Source organism: Ictalurus punctatus, chromosome 7 (assembly GCF_001660625.3).
Source record: "Ictalurus punctatus breed USDA103 chromosome 7, Coco_2.0, whole genome shotgun sequence".
Taxonomy (NCBI): domain Eukaryota; kingdom Metazoa; phylum Chordata; class Actinopteri; order Siluriformes; family Ictaluridae; genus Ictalurus; species Ictalurus punctatus.
The window spans coordinates 33,667,600-33,685,424 of record NC_030422.2 but is presented as its reverse complement, the minus strand read 5'-3'; the positions used below and the strand labels follow the sequence as shown (position 1 = coordinate 33,685,424).

The 17,825-nt window shown below is 41.3% G+C and overlaps 2 protein-coding genes across 6 annotated transcripts in view; one reads left to right on the top strand and one right to left on the bottom strand.

The window, feature by feature from the left end:
- rock1 (Rho-associated, coiled-coil containing protein kinase 1) overlaps positions 1–11,802 on the top strand; it is a 40,052-nt gene extending 28,250 nt beyond the window's left edge. Inside the window, exons 24-33 of one of the 4 annotated variants that reach the window (XM_017471014.3) lie at positions 80–168; positions 266–457; positions 611–776; positions 5,964–6,034; positions 6,130–6,218; positions 6,302–6,380; positions 6,558–6,819; positions 6,911–7,118; positions 8,314–8,405; positions 9,737–11,802. In XM_017471014.3, the coding sequence (XP_017326503.1) occupies positions 80–168; positions 266–457; positions 611–776; positions 5,964–6,034; positions 6,130–6,218; positions 6,302–6,380; positions 6,558–6,819; positions 6,911–7,118; positions 8,314–8,365 (1,208 nt within the window). In that variant the 3' untranslated portion in view covers positions 8,366–8,405; positions 9,737–11,802. Of the gene's footprint in view, positions 1–79; positions 169–265; positions 458–610; positions 777–5,963; positions 6,035–6,129; positions 6,219–6,301; positions 6,381–6,557; positions 6,820–6,910; positions 7,119–8,313 lie in introns of all 4 variants that reach the window. The other 3 variants (XM_017471016.3, XM_017471015.3, XM_017471013.3) reach the window with 3 other exon arrangements.
- A 1,007-nt stretch (positions 11,803–12,809) lies between these two features.
- Positions 12,810–17,825, bottom strand: part of LOC124628304 (zinc finger protein OZF) — a 9,614-nt gene continuing 4,598 nt past the window's right edge. Inside the window, exons 2-5 of one of the 2 annotated variants that reach the window (XM_053681212.1) lie at positions 15,067–17,825; positions 14,787–14,913; positions 13,574–13,685; positions 12,810–13,429 (exon numbers count right to left, since the gene is read on the bottom strand). The exon at positions 15,067–17,825 is cut by the window's right edge and continues 1,850 nt beyond it. The gene's annotated coding sequence lies outside the window, so the exon portion shown is untranslated. Of the gene's footprint in view, positions 13,430–13,573; positions 13,686–14,786 lie in introns of both variants that reach the window. The other variant, XM_053681211.1, reaches the window with a different exon arrangement.

Here is a 17,825-nt window from a genome sequence, read left to right as displayed (position 1 = left end):
CACACACACACACACACACACACACACAATCAGCCTTGATAGTTGCACATTGGTCTGAGAAAAAGAGTATGTGTTGTAGTGTTTGAAGCCCAGAGAGAAGAAATTTCAAATGCCATCAAGGCCAACTACGAGAAGATCCTCAACCAGGAACGAACGCTTAAGACACAGGTGAGTGTGTGGCAGTGTATAGGGATGTTAAACATAAACACAGATAAACACACACACACAAAGATATGAGCAGTGAAGGAACGTGGTGTCTCTGCAGGCGGTGAACAAACTGGCCGAGATCATGAACCGTAAGGACATGAAGCTGGACCAGAAGAAGCGCGGCAGCACCACGGACCTGCGCAAGAAGGAGAAGGAGAACCGCAAACTGCAGCTGGAACTCAACCAGGAGAAGGAGAAGTTCAACCACATGGCCATCAAATACCAGAAGGAGCTCAGCGAGATGCAGGCGGTAGGTGTACAAAAAGCATATAAGGCGAATGGATGGATGGAAGGAAAGAAATAAAGTGGAGAAATTGTTTTACTGCAAGGTTCATCGTGGAGCTCTGCTGCCCCCAAGTGACATGCCCTGTCCATGCCATGTTACATCTTTGTGTGTCTACAGCAACTGGTGGAGGAGAGCACGTACCGTAACGAGCTGCAGATGCAGTTGGACAGTAAAGAAAGCGACATCGAGCAGCTCCGAGAGAAACTGAACGACCTGCAGCTGCGCATGGAGAACACCAGTGTGACCAGTCTGCAGACGGACGAGGTCGACAGCAACACTGCAGGTACGTGCACTCGCACATACACCTGTCACGGGTAAGTCACTGATCCTGTGGCATTTCATATGTTTATATTAATTAACTGAGACCGTAATAGTAATATTTGCTCTCGTGGCGGTATTTTACTTCCTGGTTTCCGTATAGTCGTTTCTTGTCCATAAACAGCATTAGATACGTTTTTGTTTTTTAAATAAAGTTTCAGTTACAATGCATTATGGGTAATTTGCATCCCTGCCGTCTCCACTGATGTTTACTCAATTCTCATCCAACGGTCCTCATGGACTGGCCCTTAAGATGACAGATGAGGTTATGTCTACACAGTGTTTCGAATGTCTAGCTCTCAGATCACATGTATCCTAAGAAGGAACGCAGCAAAGCGACTGTTTTAACTAGGCACATTGTCTTGTTAAAAGTGTGTGTGGGTTTAAATTCATCTCTCATATTTTTTCCCCCTCTGTGTGTCCAGTCTGTTCTCTCCTCCTCTTTATATCCTCTATTGTTTTTCCTCTGTGAGTAACCTGCAGTTTATGTCTGCATCATGCTCTGGGAATCCTTTTATTTTCTTTGCTGAAATGATTTGCTGTTCTATTATTTTTGGCGTGTGTGAGAAAAGCATCTTGAAACGTATCTGACTTAGACGGTGATCTTTTCAGTGTAGTTATATCCTGTTATTGTTAGCAGAAGACTTATTATATGAAGCACATTGTCTTGCAGACCCTTAATATTGTTTAAGGCAACTGTTTTATCAAAGTTTTACCCTCACGTGTGATTATTGCGGTGCTTTTCCACTAGCAGTTATTATACTATTATGGCATGTTGATCTGTTCCTCTTCATTTAACCAGTCAGTTCAGAACAGATCCATTTGGCGAAATACACAAGGTATAACGATTTTTCTGATATCCATAAACCAAAACATTAAACCTGGCCTGATATTTAACATACCTTGTCAGTCAAAAGAAAACTTCAGCGTGGAATAAAAATACAGCACTGGTGGAAAAGCAGCACTTTCTTCACCTCACACAAATTCATCACTTGCATGTTTTATGTGTAATGCGTTATGACATCCTCCCAACTGCTGGACAGTCCGGAACATACATATGGCTCATCCTGTTAAATGTTTGGGATAGATACAGTTTTATTCTAGTGGAATATTAGACTTAATTGTGAGTGACTTTTCGGGTGGATTTGACTGACAGTTATTATTTTGTGTGTTAGTCACAGGAAGGTGTCATTAGTTATGATTTTCATCTTCAATTTGAAGTGCTTGAGTTTAAACATAACTTTGTCTGGTAACACTCGGGTACAGGCAGGATGCAATCTGGTATAGTCGGGTTTGGACATAATTCCACTGCGGTATGGTCGGGTTTGGGCAGAATTCCACTGCGGTATGGTCGGGTTTGGACAGAATTCCACTGCGGTATGGTCGGGTTTGGGCAAAATTCCACTGCGGTATGGTCGGGTTTGGACGGAATTCCACTGGGGTATGGTCCGGTTTGGGCAAAATTCCACTGCGTTATAGTCGGGTTTGGGCAAAATTCCACTGCGTTATAGTCGGGTTTGGGCAAAATTCCACTGCGTTATAGTTGGGTTTGGGCAAAATTCCACTGCGTTATAGTTGGGTTTGGACAGAATTCCACTGCGGTATAGTCGGGTTTGGACAGAAATCCACTGGGGTATGGTCCGGTTTGGGCAGAAATCCACTGCGTTATAGTTGGGTTTGGACAGAATTCCACTGCGGTATAGTCGGGTTTGGACAGAAATCCACTGGGGTATGGTCCGGTTTGGGCAAAATTCCACTGCGGTATGGTCGGGTTTGGACAGAATTCCACTGCGTTATAGTCGGGTTTGGACAGAATTCCACTGGGGTATGGTCCGGTTTGGGCAAAATTCCACTGCGGTATGGTCGGGTTTGGACAGAATTCCACTGCGTTATAGTCGGGTTTGGACAGAATACCACTGGGGTATGGTCCGGTTTGGGCAGAATTCCACTGCGGTATGGTCAGGTTTGGACAGAATTCCACTGCGGTATGGTCAGGTTTGGACAGAATTCCACTGAGGTATGGTCCGGTTTGGGCAGAATTCCACTGGGGTATGGTCGGGTTTGGACAGAATACCACTGCGTTATAGTCGGGTTTGGACAGAATTCCATTGAGGTATGGTCGGGTTTGGGCAGAATTCCACTGGGGTATGGTCGGGTTTGGACAGAATTCCACTGCGTTATAGTTGGGTTTGGACAGAATTCCACTGCGGTATAGTCGGGTTTGGACAGAATTCCACTGAGGTATGATCCGGTTTGGACAGAATTCCACCGGGGTATGGTCTTTTTGGACAGAATTCCACTGGGGTATAGTCAGGTTTGGACGGAATTCCACTGGGGTATGGTCTGTTTTGGACAGAATTCCACTGCGTTATAGTCGGGTTTGGACGGAATTCCACTGAGGTATGATCCGGTTTGGGCAGAATTCCACTGGGGTATGGTCTTTTTGGACAGAATTCCACTGGGGTATAGTCAGGTTTGGATGGAATTCCACTGGTGTATGGTCTGTTTTGGACAGAATTCCACTGCGTTATAGTCGGGTTTGGACGGAATTCCACTGGGGTATGGTCCGGTTTGGGCAGAATTCCACTGGGGTATGGTCCAGTTTGGGCAGAATTCCACTGCGGTATAGTCGGGTTTGGACAGAATTCCACTGGGGTATGGTCGGGTTTGGACAGAATTCCACTGCGTTATAGTTGGGTTTGGACAGAATTCCACTGCGGTATAGTCGGGTTTGGACAGAATTCCACTGAGGTATGATCCGGTTTGGACAGAATTCCACCGGGGTATGGTCTTTTTGGACAGAATTCCACTGGGGTATAGTCAGGTTTGGACGGAATTCCACTGGGGTATGGTCGGGTTTGGACAGAATTCCACTGCGTTATAGTTGGGTTTGGACAGAATTCCACTGCGGTATAGTCGGGTTTGGACAGAATTCCACTGAGGTATGATCCGGTTTGGACAGAATTCCACCGGGGTATGGTCTTTTTGGACAGAATTCCACTGGGGTATAGTCAGGTTTGGACGGAATTCCACTGGGGTATGGTCTGTTTTGGACAGAATTCCACTGCGTTATAGTCGGGTTTGGACGGAATTCCACTGAGGTATGATCCGGTTTGGGCAGAATTCCACTGGGGTATGGTCTTTTTGGACAGAATTCCACTGGGGTATAGTCAGGTTTGGATGGAATTCCACTGGTGTATGGTCTGTTTTGGACAGAATTCCACTGCGTTATAGTCGGGTTTGGACGGAATTCCACTGGGGTATGGTCCGGTTTGGGCAGAATTCCACTGGGGTATGGTCCAGTTTGGGCAGAATTCCACTGCGGTATAGTCGGGTTTGGACAGAATTCCACTGCGGTATAGTCGGGTTTGGGCAGAATTCCACTGAGGTATGATCCGGTTTGGGCAGAATTCCACTGGGGTATGGTCTTTTTGGACAGAATTCCACTGCGTTATAGTCGGGTTTGGACGGAATTCCACTGGGGTATGGTCCGGTTTGGGCAGAATTCTACTGGGGTATGGTCCGGTTTGGGCAGAATTCCACTGGGGTATGGTCTTTTTGGACAGAATTCCACTGGGGTATAGTCAGGTTTGGACGGAATTCCACTGGTGTATGGTCTGTTTTGGACAGAATTCCACTGCGTTATAGTCGGGTTTGGACGGAATTCCACTGGGGTATGGTCCGGTTTGGGCAGAATTCCACTGGGGTATGGTCCGGTTTGGGCAGAATTCCACTGCGGTATAGTCGGGTTTGGGCAGAATTCCACTGCGGTATAGTCGGGTTTGGGCAGAATTCCACTGCGGTATAGTCGGGTTTGGACAGAATTCCACTGCGGTATAGTCGGGTTTGGACAGAATTCCACTGCGGTATAGTCGGGTTTGGACAGAATTCCACTGCGGTATAGTCGGGTTTGGACAGAATTCCACTGAGGTATGGTCGGGTTTGGACAGAATTCCATTGAGGTATGGTCGGGTTTGGGCAGAATTCCACTGGGGTATGGTCGGGTTTGGACAGAATTCCACTGCGGTATGGTCGGGTTTGGACAGAATTCCACTGCGGTATGGTCGGGTTTGGACAGAATTCCACTGCGTTATAGTCGGGTTTGGACAGAATTCCACTGCGGTATAGTCGGGTTTGGGCAGAATTCCACTGAGGTATGATCCGGTTTGGACAGAATTCCACTGGGGTATAGTCAGGTTTGGACGGAATTCCATTGGGGTATGGTCTGTTTTGGACAGAATTCCACTGCGTTATAGTCGGGTTTGGACGGAATTCCACTGGGGTATGATCCGGTTTGGGCAGAATTCCACTGCGGTATAGTCGGGTATGGACAGAATTCCACTGCGGTATAGTCGGGTTTGGACAGAATTCCACTGCGTTATAGTCGGGTTTGGACAGAATTCCACTGCGGTATAGTCGGGTTTGTATAGAATTCTGCCGGGGTGTAGTCATTTTTGGACAGAAGTCTGTTGGGTTGTAGTTATGTTTGGACTCCATGCAGGTTTGGAACAATTTTGTTGGACTGTACTTGAATTCAGATAGAATCTTGTAGGACTGTAGTCAGGGTCGGATGTTTTGACAAGTTATATTCATGTTTAGACAGAATTGAGTTTGTTTGTTGAGTTATACTCAAAACCTTCCACTGTGGGGTAGTGTTTATATAAACACTCAGTGTTCGTTGAGTTGCGTTAAACCACAGGTCTGTCTTAAGCTCTAATGTGTGTCCCCAGTTTAACCTAATCATTTTAGTCTCACCAACTAACACGATACATAAAACTCATTAAAGTCTTTGATTATCAGAATGGCTCCCGTAGAACTCACTGATCCAGTCTGACATGTGTAATGCAGCATGTTTATATGTTCCTAATATACTATTGTGGCCCCTTCATTACCCTGATGATGTTACCCAACATTATTGCACTTGGTGAATATTGCCCTGAATAATCAGCACATTCTGACCTTGGTGAGCTCTTTGAAAGTGTCTCTGGTGGGCATCTGGCTGTTGGGAGTGATGATTCTGATTGTTGTTTTGTTCTTCGGGGCTTGATTTGTGACCTTTGAGATGAATTTGCATTCACTGCATGTCCACGTAGGTAATTAAAGTAATGCTAATGTGTTGGAATTTACTTGACTTTTTTAATGATATCCACAGAATCGAGATTGGAAGGCTGGCTCTCCATCCCGAACAGAGCCAATATCAAACGATATGGTTGGAGGAAGCAGGTAAGGCTTTAATGTCCTAAAAAAAAACGTAATAATGAAGCTGAGGCAGCGTCAGTCAAAGGTTTTTGTGTGACTGTATCTGTGTTCTCTGTCAGTATGTTGTGGTTAGCAGTAAGAAGATCCTGTTCTATAATGATGAGCAGGATAAAGAGCAGTCCAATCCTTCCATGGTGCTTGACATTGAGTAAGTTTAATTTTCATGTTAAATTCATGTTTGTTATTTGAGTATATTACATAAAACATATATTTATTTTTTCTTTTGTCTAGCAAACTCTTCCATGTGCGTCCAGTAACCCAAGGCGATGTTTATCGTGCTGAATCAGATGAAATTCCCAGAATATTCCAGGTTACTATACCATAACCATACTGTATATTTAAAAATAAATGAAATCACATTTGGGTTGTTAATTTTTTTTTTAGTCTTAGAAAGGCACTATAGAAACGGAAAGCATTATTTTAACATTTATATGAAGTTTTATTTAATTTATGCTTCAAACAAAGGCTGAATATTATTGCCCCACAGATTCTCTATGCTAACGAGGGTGAATGCCGGAAGGATCTGGACCTGGAGGCTATTCCTCAAGGTGAGAAATCGAACTACCTGGCTCACAAAGGGCACGAGTTTATCCCTACACTCTACCACTTTCCCTCAAACTGTGAGGCCTGTGCCAAACCACTGTGGCATGTCTTCAAACCACCGCCTGCACTCGAATGCCGACGATGCCACGTCAAATGCCACAAAGACCACCTAGACAGGAAGGAGGACGTCATCGCGCCATGCAAAGGTATATACGTGACTCTTATCTAGGATAGTAGACTATACTCAGACACTTCCAAGTAAGTTGCGTCATGTGAAATGCCTTCCTCACCCCACAGTGAACTATGACGTGACGTCAGCACGTGACATGCTCCTGCTAGCTCTCACCCAGGACGAGCAGAAGAAATGGATTGGCCATCTTGGCAAGAAGATTCCTAAAACACCTCCATCTACTTTCTCTCGAGCATCACCTCGCGCCATGAGCACTCGCTCGGTAGCTAATCAGTCGTTCCGCAAAAACCCTAAAAGCATCTCTGGAAAGTCCAGGTAAAAAAAGAAAGTCCCATCAAAATTCTTTTCATAATAAAAGTTTAGTTTAGATTTAGCATAAGGCTGGCATAGGAGTCATGAAGGGAAGGCCTAGGGGTTACGAGATATGTGTAGGAAGAGGGGTCTCAGGAATGTAGCTAGGGGTCATGGTAAGAGGTCTCAGGGTATATGACCTGAGTGGGTCTAGGCACCTCAAGAGATGTAGGACCTGGAGGTCATGGAAGAGGGTCGAGGCATCGCAAGACAACTAGGTGACACGGAAAAGTGCCAAGGGGTCTCAGGAAAGGACTAGAGGTCATGAAAAATTTATTACAGGGTTGGCAACTGGAATTTGTCTGGTTCTAGGAATACCTTTAACAAGATTAAGTGCAATAGTAGTGGGATTAGAACAGATTAAGTAGGTTCTAAGAGTACTGGCAGCAAGATTAGGGATAACGGTTTTGTTCTCAGGGCAGTGGGAGTAGGGGCAACAGGTTGGTTCTGAAAGGGTCAGTAGTGGGATTAGGAGTGAAAGGTTTAGGGTTTACCAGCAGTGATGTAAAAGTTTGGTTGTTAGGGGTACTAGTGGTGGGATGGGGTAACGGTTGGATGTAAGTGGTACCAGAGGTGAGAATAAGGGAATAAAGGTTCGTTTTGGGTTACCAGAAGTGTGTTAGAATTTAGGTGTGTGTTTGTTACGGTTTTGGGAGTAGCAGTAGAACTAGGGCTAAAATGTTGGTTTTGTGAAAACCAGGAATGGAATTATGGGTAATGGGTTGATTTTAGGGGTACCACAAGTGGTATTAAGTGGTAAAAGTATGGTCCCAGGGCATTTGTGGAATTTGAGTTTGGTTCTTGGGATTTTGAAAGTGGGACTAAGAATAATGGTATGGTTCTGATAATACCAGCACGGATCACGAGTAGTAGGATTACGGGTAATGGTCAGTTCTAAGGGTGCTCTCAGAAGGAGTCTTGGCGACTTGTTCTAAGGGCACCAGCAGTCTTTAAGTACGATGAAAGGTTTGGGTACCAGTAGTAGGAATGTGGGAAATTGATTGTTTTTGCAATAGGAATCGAAATAGGGTGTTTGAGGGTGCTCAGATTCTTACAACAGTATGCCAAGTTGCTAAAGTAGAAACAAGACAGCGGTAGTATTATTCAAGGCCTGGCAGCAGAGGCAGGTAAAGTTCATGACTGGCTGTTTGTGTTGTAGCAGGGCTCAATCCAACCTCCACGCAGCAGAAACATCATCCAGCTCCTGCTGACATCAACACCACAAGGAGAGTTCAGCGTAGTCTATCTTTCGTCAGTTACCCTTCATATTTACCACTCCTTACTGCCCCACTCCTCTCTGGGTTCACATGGGGGTTTTAGTTCAGGGTTGTTGTTTTTTTTTTTAAAGCCTTCTGCCTTACCAGCTACAGCACAAAATTGTCGGCTAAAAGTTTTTTAAGGCTGCGAACCAAGGATTTCTAATTGTATTAAAATTTGTACAGAATACGGACACTGGTAGTGATGGCGTCTTTATTAATTGTATTTTACCAAAAATAAAAAATTTTAAAAAATGAAAAACTTCTATCACCACCTAGTGGTGACAAGAGCACTTTGATGACTAAAATTGACCGCCTGATCAAATTGAACAACTCTGATCAAATTCAGCTGCCTTAAAAACCTTTTAAGGAAGTGTTGAGGAAAGGGCTTACGTGTTGTGGCTCGGTGGGGAAGTCTTTTACGGTGTCGTGATACAGACCTATGGTGTGTCGTCTTCACTTCTTGAATGTTCATGGTAACTAAAGCATGGAGGCATATTCTAACAACATAGGTGTGTTTGCTTGCTTATATTTATGTGAAAAGATCAAATAGAGTTAATGATCATCAACACACTGTAAAGTGATGAGTGATGTAGGCAAGTGACGATACTAAAATTTCATGCCATAATAACCGCCTAAGGTTTTTCCAGTACTCATAACTCTCATCCCAGTACTATAGGATGGTACGTGTTTACAAATTTGACCAAAATAAAAGACCCTTACCCTGCATTCACGTCAGGAGAAAGCATCGAGACGGCGTCCTTTCAGCATGTTGAGCTTCAAGCAACATTGAGACGTTATTAGTTGTGTGCGTGTTGGGTATGACACGGGAAAGCAACACATTAAAATGATTGGCTTGAATGTTTCCTCAGACCAATCAAATGGCGTGGGTGTGGTCTGACTTTAGCCTCCATTTACTGTTGGGGACACAAAAATGGAAGAACTTGTCTTCATCGTGTGCAACCTCTCATTAAATGTGTATGGAGACACATGAAGAAAAATTAAGCTTGGCAGGAAGTTGGTGTGTCTAGTGGGTGTACGTAGCTAGTAGGTCGTTTTGCGGACAAACTACAACTTCTCACTTGCTAGTGTGAACGCAGGGTTAGATGTCTTCACGGTACCTAGCCTATATATATATATATATATATATATATATATATATATATATATATATATATATATATATTGGCTTGACTGTCACAAAATTACTGATTATCGTCACATGCCTAATTGAAACAATTGTACCTTCTTCAAAACGAAAACTGCAAATCCTTCTCTACTCTTTTTTTTTTTTCTTTCTTCTTCTCCCCCCCCTTCCCCCTCCAGCTAACCACCTGAATCTTCTCTTCGAAACATTGGGACTCCTCAATTGGGACTTTATACATCACCGTTTTAATAAATTAAAAAACCTTAAACAAAAGCATTTAAAGATTAAATAATGGAATTAACCCTAAATCACCGTTTCACACTGGGACGGAGAAGCTGGTGGGAAAAGGCTCCTCCTGTCCTCTAGGTGTTTTACACAGCTCGTGATGGGACCACGTGCTGCTCTGAAGGGAACTATGATGATGGGATTAAAGATTCTTCAATCTTTGGGGAAAAAGTCGACTCTAAATTGGCGACTGCACCGTTTGAAACCTCGGCCTGATGGACTCTCTCAGCCTTACTGTTCCTGCCGGGCAATAAATTAACACGGGGCAATAATCAAGACGGAGTACTGGGTACTGAGTATTAGTTTGTTTTTGTTGTTGTTGTTGTTGTTTTTTTTGAGGAGCATGCAAGATCGTTACAATCTATGCATATTGTTATTATAATAATTATTATTGTTGTTCAATCCTCCAAGCCGCAGGAATTCCATCGGAATGGCTGAAGGAGCGCTTAAATTTCATTGACTTCTTTTGGGTTTTTTTTTTGTTTGTTTGTTTTTCATCTTCATTCATTTGGGTACATTATTTCTGAAATGTTTTCTCTGTAATGTTTTATAACTGTTTTTTTTGGTAATGTATTGCCTTACTTTTGATTCCTAGATGAAAGGTTGGAAAAAGGAAGAAGAAAAAAACACAAACATTAAGTTAACAAATGTAAAACTGCACTGCTTGAATTGTAAGTTATTTGTAGAAGACTAAAACAGGTGTAGCATTCAGCCCACCTAGTGCCTTACCGACTTTTGAGACCGATTTTTACTGCCATATCTGTTTGTGTTCCTCTTCAAAATGTTAAACCCTAACTATTGTTCTTTTTAAGGAAAAAAAAAATACGATGTGTATATCATCCACCTTGTGGTTTTATCAGGGCGGTCCGTCGCGTGTCGAACGCATTCGTTCACTAGAATCTCCAGGTTTCGTGTTTTGCGATTGAGACGGTGCTCTCGGACGGAGCGGACGCTGGGATTAGACTCGTGTCCGTATTAATCTTTTCATAAACTCTGAGATATTATTAAGCTTTCCTGGAAAGTTCGTTCCTCCATTGTGCGTGTTGTACGCTAGAAGGAAGAGTCCTAACGAGGCTAAAATTGGAAATCATGGCCTTTATTAGAGTTTAAAGAAGCTGTAACCGATCCCGGATCATCTTACTCTCAGTCCCTGTCTCGCAGGTTGCCATGTTGTACACAAATGAGCATTATCCTGTGCTGGCAACTCGTTAAGAGTGACCGACGTCCCTGGGTTTACAGAGGCGGAGTCAAGTTGAACTCAATCAAGTCATATGACATCATCACCGCTATTCTTTTCATTCACTTCTTAAGCTCAACGCTGTGTATGGAATAAAAAAAATGCTAGTTTTAATTACACCATATAAAAAACTAAGCTAGTTAGCTAGTCAAACACTTCATTCAGCTCATGTTTACTAGTTAGCTAATGAAGTAGCCGTTCTGCTATTAAGTAGCCGAATTCAGTAGTTTAGACTATTATATTAATACTATGTCATTAGTATGAGTAGCTAAGTGTAATTAAATCCAGCATCGAGCCAAAGAGGAGAGAAGCATTGGGGATGATGTCATAGGTTTCTGATTGGTCGATCAAATTGAACTCCGCCCATTTTAAGCTCGGGACGCCTTTTACTCAAGGAAAATCCGAACAACGCTAATCTCAGTGCGAAACTGGAAAAGAGTTCTCGCTGACTGCGTACGAGTTCCATCGTCTCCGTCATACGTTGTACACCCGCCCCCCCGCTTTTCCTGGACAAAGTCTCGTTGGGTTTTTTCCGCCCGGCGACAGGCGAGACAGAGATCATAGATACCTCCTCAGTTATTCGCTACGGTTTTTAGGTTATGTGTTCAGTTAAATGAAGCACTGGAACTATGGTGGCTATCTACTCGGATGAACTGCATGATTAATTTGGTTTGGAGGCCACAGTGATGGATGTGTGTCAATAAACATTATCTTTATCACCTACACAGACTGTTCCTCCCCTGTGTGTGTGTGTGTGTGTGTGTGTGTGTGTGTGTGTGTGTGTGTGTGTGTGTGTGTGTGTGTGTGTGTGTGTGTGTGTGTGTGTGTGCACTGCTTCTGGAAGTGTGTATTCGTAGCACAAGGAGACAAGGGTGCAGAGCAAATTTTTCTAGGAAAACTACACACTACCTCAACCACAAGAATGTTTTTACACACTGCATCAACTCACTGTAACCACCCAGAACCTTAATTACTAGACCATGTCTCTGTCTCTCGGTCACGATCTGTCTTTTTCCTTTGTCTCGCTCTCTCTGTCTTGCTGTCTCATTCATTCTATTGCTCTTTGTTTCTCTCTGTCTCCATTTGTCACTCTCTCTCTACACTGCAAAAAAATGGCACATCAGGAAGTGCAAATATCTTTTAAAAAATATCAAGATTTCTCTCTCTCTCAGCCAGCAGCCAATCAGAGCAAAACTCTATCCTGATTTGTTACTCAGAACCCAGAGTAAATGGACAGGAGGTGGAGCTTAACACAGTTTATTTAAAAAAATACAAGTCTCATTTAGTGATGTTCTTAGAAATAACTTTACTGTCCTTCCTGCTTCTGTTTAATCCATTTAATTCTTTTTTTTTAATTTAATGTCTAATTTCATGTGTAAGCATCACCAGGACACGCAAACCCGGATAATAAATGTGTAAACAAATTCTTCTTATGATTGTTAGATATAATGCACAGCTCTATTAATAAACTAGCTAGGAATGTAGCTAAAGTCTCGCTGTACAGATGGAAATACTCGAGTAAAGCCAAGTGTTAGGAGTGTGAAAATGTTTTACATTTTAATATGCCACTGTTTTTGAAGAGGATATTGCGTAATCAGATCACAGTGCATTCTGGGTATTTGGGTAAGTATGATATTGAGAGGTTTTCTGTAAGGAAATGTTTAAGATGTATGGAAGGAGTCTCCAGTGTCAGAGGTGAAGCTGTAACGTTACGTTTTCCGACATCAGGACAGAGGAGTTTACGCTTCATTGTGGTTTCTCAGTAACACGACAAGCTGCATATTTTTATCTTATTAACTTCAAGAGAGAATGAAGAGAATTGAGAGGGAATAAATAGAATAGAGAGACTATAGAGGCGGGCGAGGGAACGACGCTTTATAATTTATATTCCCTATCACTTATCAGCGTTGTAGTATTCAATAACACATGATGGAATGATATTTGCTTGAGGAGTATTTATAACAGGTTTTATTTGTGTAAATCATGGAAAGAGATTATTTACATATAGTTTCGAGTGACATTTAAATCTTACTGAATACAACAAACATTCATTCATAATAATGTGCTTTTAATTCAACAAAAAACATGGAAATAATGAATATTAAACTGAAACTTTAACCTGCACAAAAATCAGGATTACAGCATTCAAGTAATTCTTTATGTTTAAAGATGATTTATAAGAAAAATCTTTATTCTGTTACTAATTCATCTAATAATTAGGCTGAAGAAAGGATTTTACCCCTGATAATTGTTTTTTTCAAACAGACGCTGGTCAAATCTTTCCATGGCCTGTTTCACCCACTCAACCCCGCGATCTGCACACACACGATGATCGTACTTTAGAGTAAAACTGCAGAGAAAGAGAAAATCTGAATCAGTGTTAAACTGCAATAATGAAATAATCACAGTTTTAAATCTCACAAACCTCCAGGAGATTAATAAGTGATAACAGTAATATACATGTAATCATGATTAAAACCAACTGTTTTCTTACATGACTCCAGGATTTGTACAGTTGATATGTGTTACTTTATACTCTGTAATGAGTCTTACAGAGTCTGGATTTCTGTGGAATTTGAAACAGCAATGCTCTGGTCCATGTTCACCTGTGTGAAAACATTCATATTAATACATCAGTCAGTCACATCGGTTTATTACTGTGATTAAATGCTGGAGTGAGCGTATACACAGGGTTTTACAGTAACCACCTCAGATTGGGGGGAAAAGCTGCTGCATGTCAGTGTTAGTTATTTTAGTTTATTTTACAATAACTAGATAAATATTTGATGCAGTAATGGTAAGAGTTCTACTCTAATGTTCTTTAATATGAACTCTCATTGAGCTCTTATCAGCTATAAAAACTGAAGACTATTTCAGAATACTTGTATAATTTTCAGAATTCTCACAGAGATCCGACTTCATATTTTTTAGCTTATTATCTTCAAGAGAGAATAAAGACAGGGCTGGTGAGGGAACGACTGTTTATAGCTGCTATAAGGTAAGTGGAAGAGGAAATTACTTGTTTCATGGATGTCCCACAACATTTATTGTAACAATAAAAAAATAAGATGTATAATTAACAATAAACTCCAGGTAAACAATAACACTGCTTCTTCACCTTACTGTCCTATAACTCCTATTACTGTTAGGACAAGTGTGTCTGGGTATATTTTCATAGAAAGTGTTTACATAATTAAGAGATTATTTCATGTATAGTTTCTGCAGAGAAAGACTGGATCAGTTTTCCCGTTTAAAACATTCCAATGTTTCTATCAAAGATAACATGAACACTTTAATGAATTTGAAGGTGCCCAACTTTTTCTTTGAAAACATAACATGCAATTATACACCATGACACTGATGACATGTAAATGCATTCAATTTAAAGTTAATATTTCTGAAGATTATATAAACATACAAATAACACACAGAGTGATCAGCCTGAACATTAAAACCACTGACAGGTGAAGTTAATAACATTGATTATACTGTTACAGTGGCTCCTGTTAAGGTGTGGGATATATTTATTAGGCAGAACGTGAACAGTCAGTTCTCGAAGTTGACATGTTGGAAGCAGGAAAAATGGGCAAGTGTAAGGATCTGAGTGACTTTAACAAGGACCCGATTGTGATGTCTAGACAACTCGGTCAGAGTGTCTCCAAAACAGCAGGTCTTGTAGGGTGTTCCCGGTGTGCAGTGGTTAGTACCTGCCAAAAGTGCTCCAAGGAAGGACAACCGGTGACAGGGTCATGGGCTCACTGATGTGCGTGAGGAGTGAATCCTAGTCTGTCTGGTCCGATTCCATCTTTCAGCAGGATAATGCTCCATGACACACTGCAAACATTGTTCAGGAACAGTTTGAAGAACATGACAAAGAGTTCAAGGTGTTGACTTGGACTCCAAATTCCCCAGATAATCCGATCGAGCGTCTGTGGGATGTTCTGGACAAACAAGTCCGATCCACGGAGGCTCCACCTCACAACTTACAGGACTTAAAGGACCGGCTGCTAATGTCTTGGTGCCAGAAACCACAGCACACCTTCAGAGGTCTTGTGGAGTCCAGGCCTCGACGGGTCAGAGCTGTTTTGGTGGCACAAGGAGAGGAGGACCTACACAGTATCAGGCAGAAGGTTTTAATATTATGGCTGATTGGTATATTTTTCAGCAGTAATGCTTTACCTCTCTGATTTAATTCCTCTGAATTGAATAATAATATTGGAAATAATTAGGATGCAATTACTGAGTAATAAAACCATACACAAATATGTTTTTTCATAATGTGTGCATGAAAGAATGTCCACAACTCTCCTGTTATTTTCTCTATTAAAATATATGATAAATAAGGACAGATAGTGAAACTACATTAAACTGAGATACTACTGAGAATTTAGTGATTTATTTGTGTTTATAACATAAATGTTTAGTACACAAACAGAATATTAAGGTCTTTAGTGATTTGTGTGTGTGTGGAAGTTTAAGGTTAAAATTCCGTCAATAAATGTTAAAAATCCAGGAGGAATGCAATTTCCCAAAAACTGTTCAAAAATGTTCAGAGCTTGGCTCAAACTGTCAAAACTCACACACCTGAGTGCACACGGCCTGAAGCCTAAAAGTATGGGACGCTGTCTAGCACCAAAATTATTGGGACACTGTTTGGCCGCAAAAGTACTGGGACCCTTTCTAGCTCCAAAAGTACTGGGACACTTCCTAGCTCCAAAAGAATTGCGATGCTGTCTAGCTCCAAAAGTACTGGGACACTTCCTATCTCCAAAAGAATTGTGACACTGTCTAGCTCCAAAAGTACTGGAAACGCTGCCTAGCTCCAAAAGTACTGGGACACTTCCTAGTTCCAAAAGTATTGGGACACGGTCTAGCTCCAAAAATACTGGGATACTGCCTAACTCCAAAAATATTGGAACACTTTCTGGCTCCAAAAGTTTTGGAATGCTGTCTAGCACCAAAAGTATTGGGACATCACCTGGCTCCAAAAGTACTGGGACGCCATCTAGCTCCAAATGTACTGGGATGCTGTATAGCTCCAAAAGTACTGGAACACGGTCTCTCCCCAAAAGTATTTGAACGCTGTCTAACATAAAAAATACTGGGATGCTGCCTAGCTCAAAATGTATTGGAATGCTGCCTAGCTCCAAAAGTATTTATATTATATATGTTTTATAATAATCAGTTTAATGGTGCTCTGCAGGAGGGTCAGTGCTTTATGATTTTGTTAGGTAAATAATTCTGCAAACTCTACATTATTAACGGGGGTTTGCGGTTTCTCTGCTATGTAACTAACTGCATCTCTCTAGTTATCAGCTTTAAAAAAAAAGAAATGCAGGGGAGGGAACAAACTGTTACTAAGGATTATAAAAATTTGTTGTTCTTTAATAAATAAACCAATAATTACTGACAAGTTGTTTGCAAAACACGTATTCAGTGGTGAATACTACTACTGCTAACACTACTACAGCTATAATAATAATAATAATAATAATAATAATATATTATTATAATTATTATTATTATTATAAAAAAAGGAAAAAATATTACTGCTTTAACACTTTTCATTTTCATTTCAAACCCCTATACACAACATTACACAATCAAAACACAGTATATGTAGCAAGACACTTTGATGAAAACAATCTACATGAATGACACTAATGACTACTAAAATAAAACTATGAAAATGACTTCCACAGGAGGACTGTCTCAGCTGAGTGAAGAGCTCAGTAATAGTGAGTAATACTGTTTCAGGAGATCAGCAAGGTTCTCCAGAACTGAAGCCAGTCAGAGCTTTGACAATGAATGTGACCATGTCCATTGTTAAAAATGATATATAAATAAAACTGGATTGAATTTAAACATCACAGGCAGGACTTTATAGTCAATGCAGACATTAACAGACAGCAATTGTAGCTTGAAGATGAATGGGGTAAATGTTCTCTGCCTTATTTTCCCAGTGAAGATGTGAACTGCTGTATTCTTTCTTAAACCCACAGCAGGGTAGCGACACACTGTGCAATATTTACATCATTACATAGTCTAATATAAAGAAAGAAAGAAATCTACACCAGATAAGAATGTTTCAGTCCTTAAAACATCATCTTCAGTGCTTTCAAATGTGACAAGTCCAAAATGAAAACATATCCACCATCTGAGAGGAACAAGTAGAAAGCAGGTAACCTTAGACAGAAAAGGTGTGTTAAAGACGACATAAACTGAAGAGATCAGGGGAGGTTAGTGATGAATCAATTATGTGATTGCTCTAGAGTAGAGTTTGACCAATCCAATCATACAGTTATTATTAATTTCGGGGCTTGACCCTGATTGTTTTCATCCATCCAATTTGCCCGAAAAATGGGGTGAATCATCTAGAGACTCTTACAACAAAAATTTATTCACAGAATTTTGATAAACCATACCATTTTCGAATGGGGCGTCAACGAATTTGATGGCGAGCACGCCAAAATGGACGTGAGGGTATATCTCCGAAACGCTTTGAGGGATTGTGATGAAGCTTGGTATTTTTTGGTAAACTTAATATTTGTCATCAGCATTATGCCCTGTGGTTAGCTGCAGCGTTTCGGAACAGCACCACCTAGTGGTCATGAGATATGGAAAAAGCACATTTGTGCTTATAACTAACTTCAGAACAGTTTTTCAGTTTGCGGAAAACTACTTGAATTGGCGAAATCGCAATCACACGAAATTGCCTTTTGCAGTGATGTTTGTTGGTAAACAAG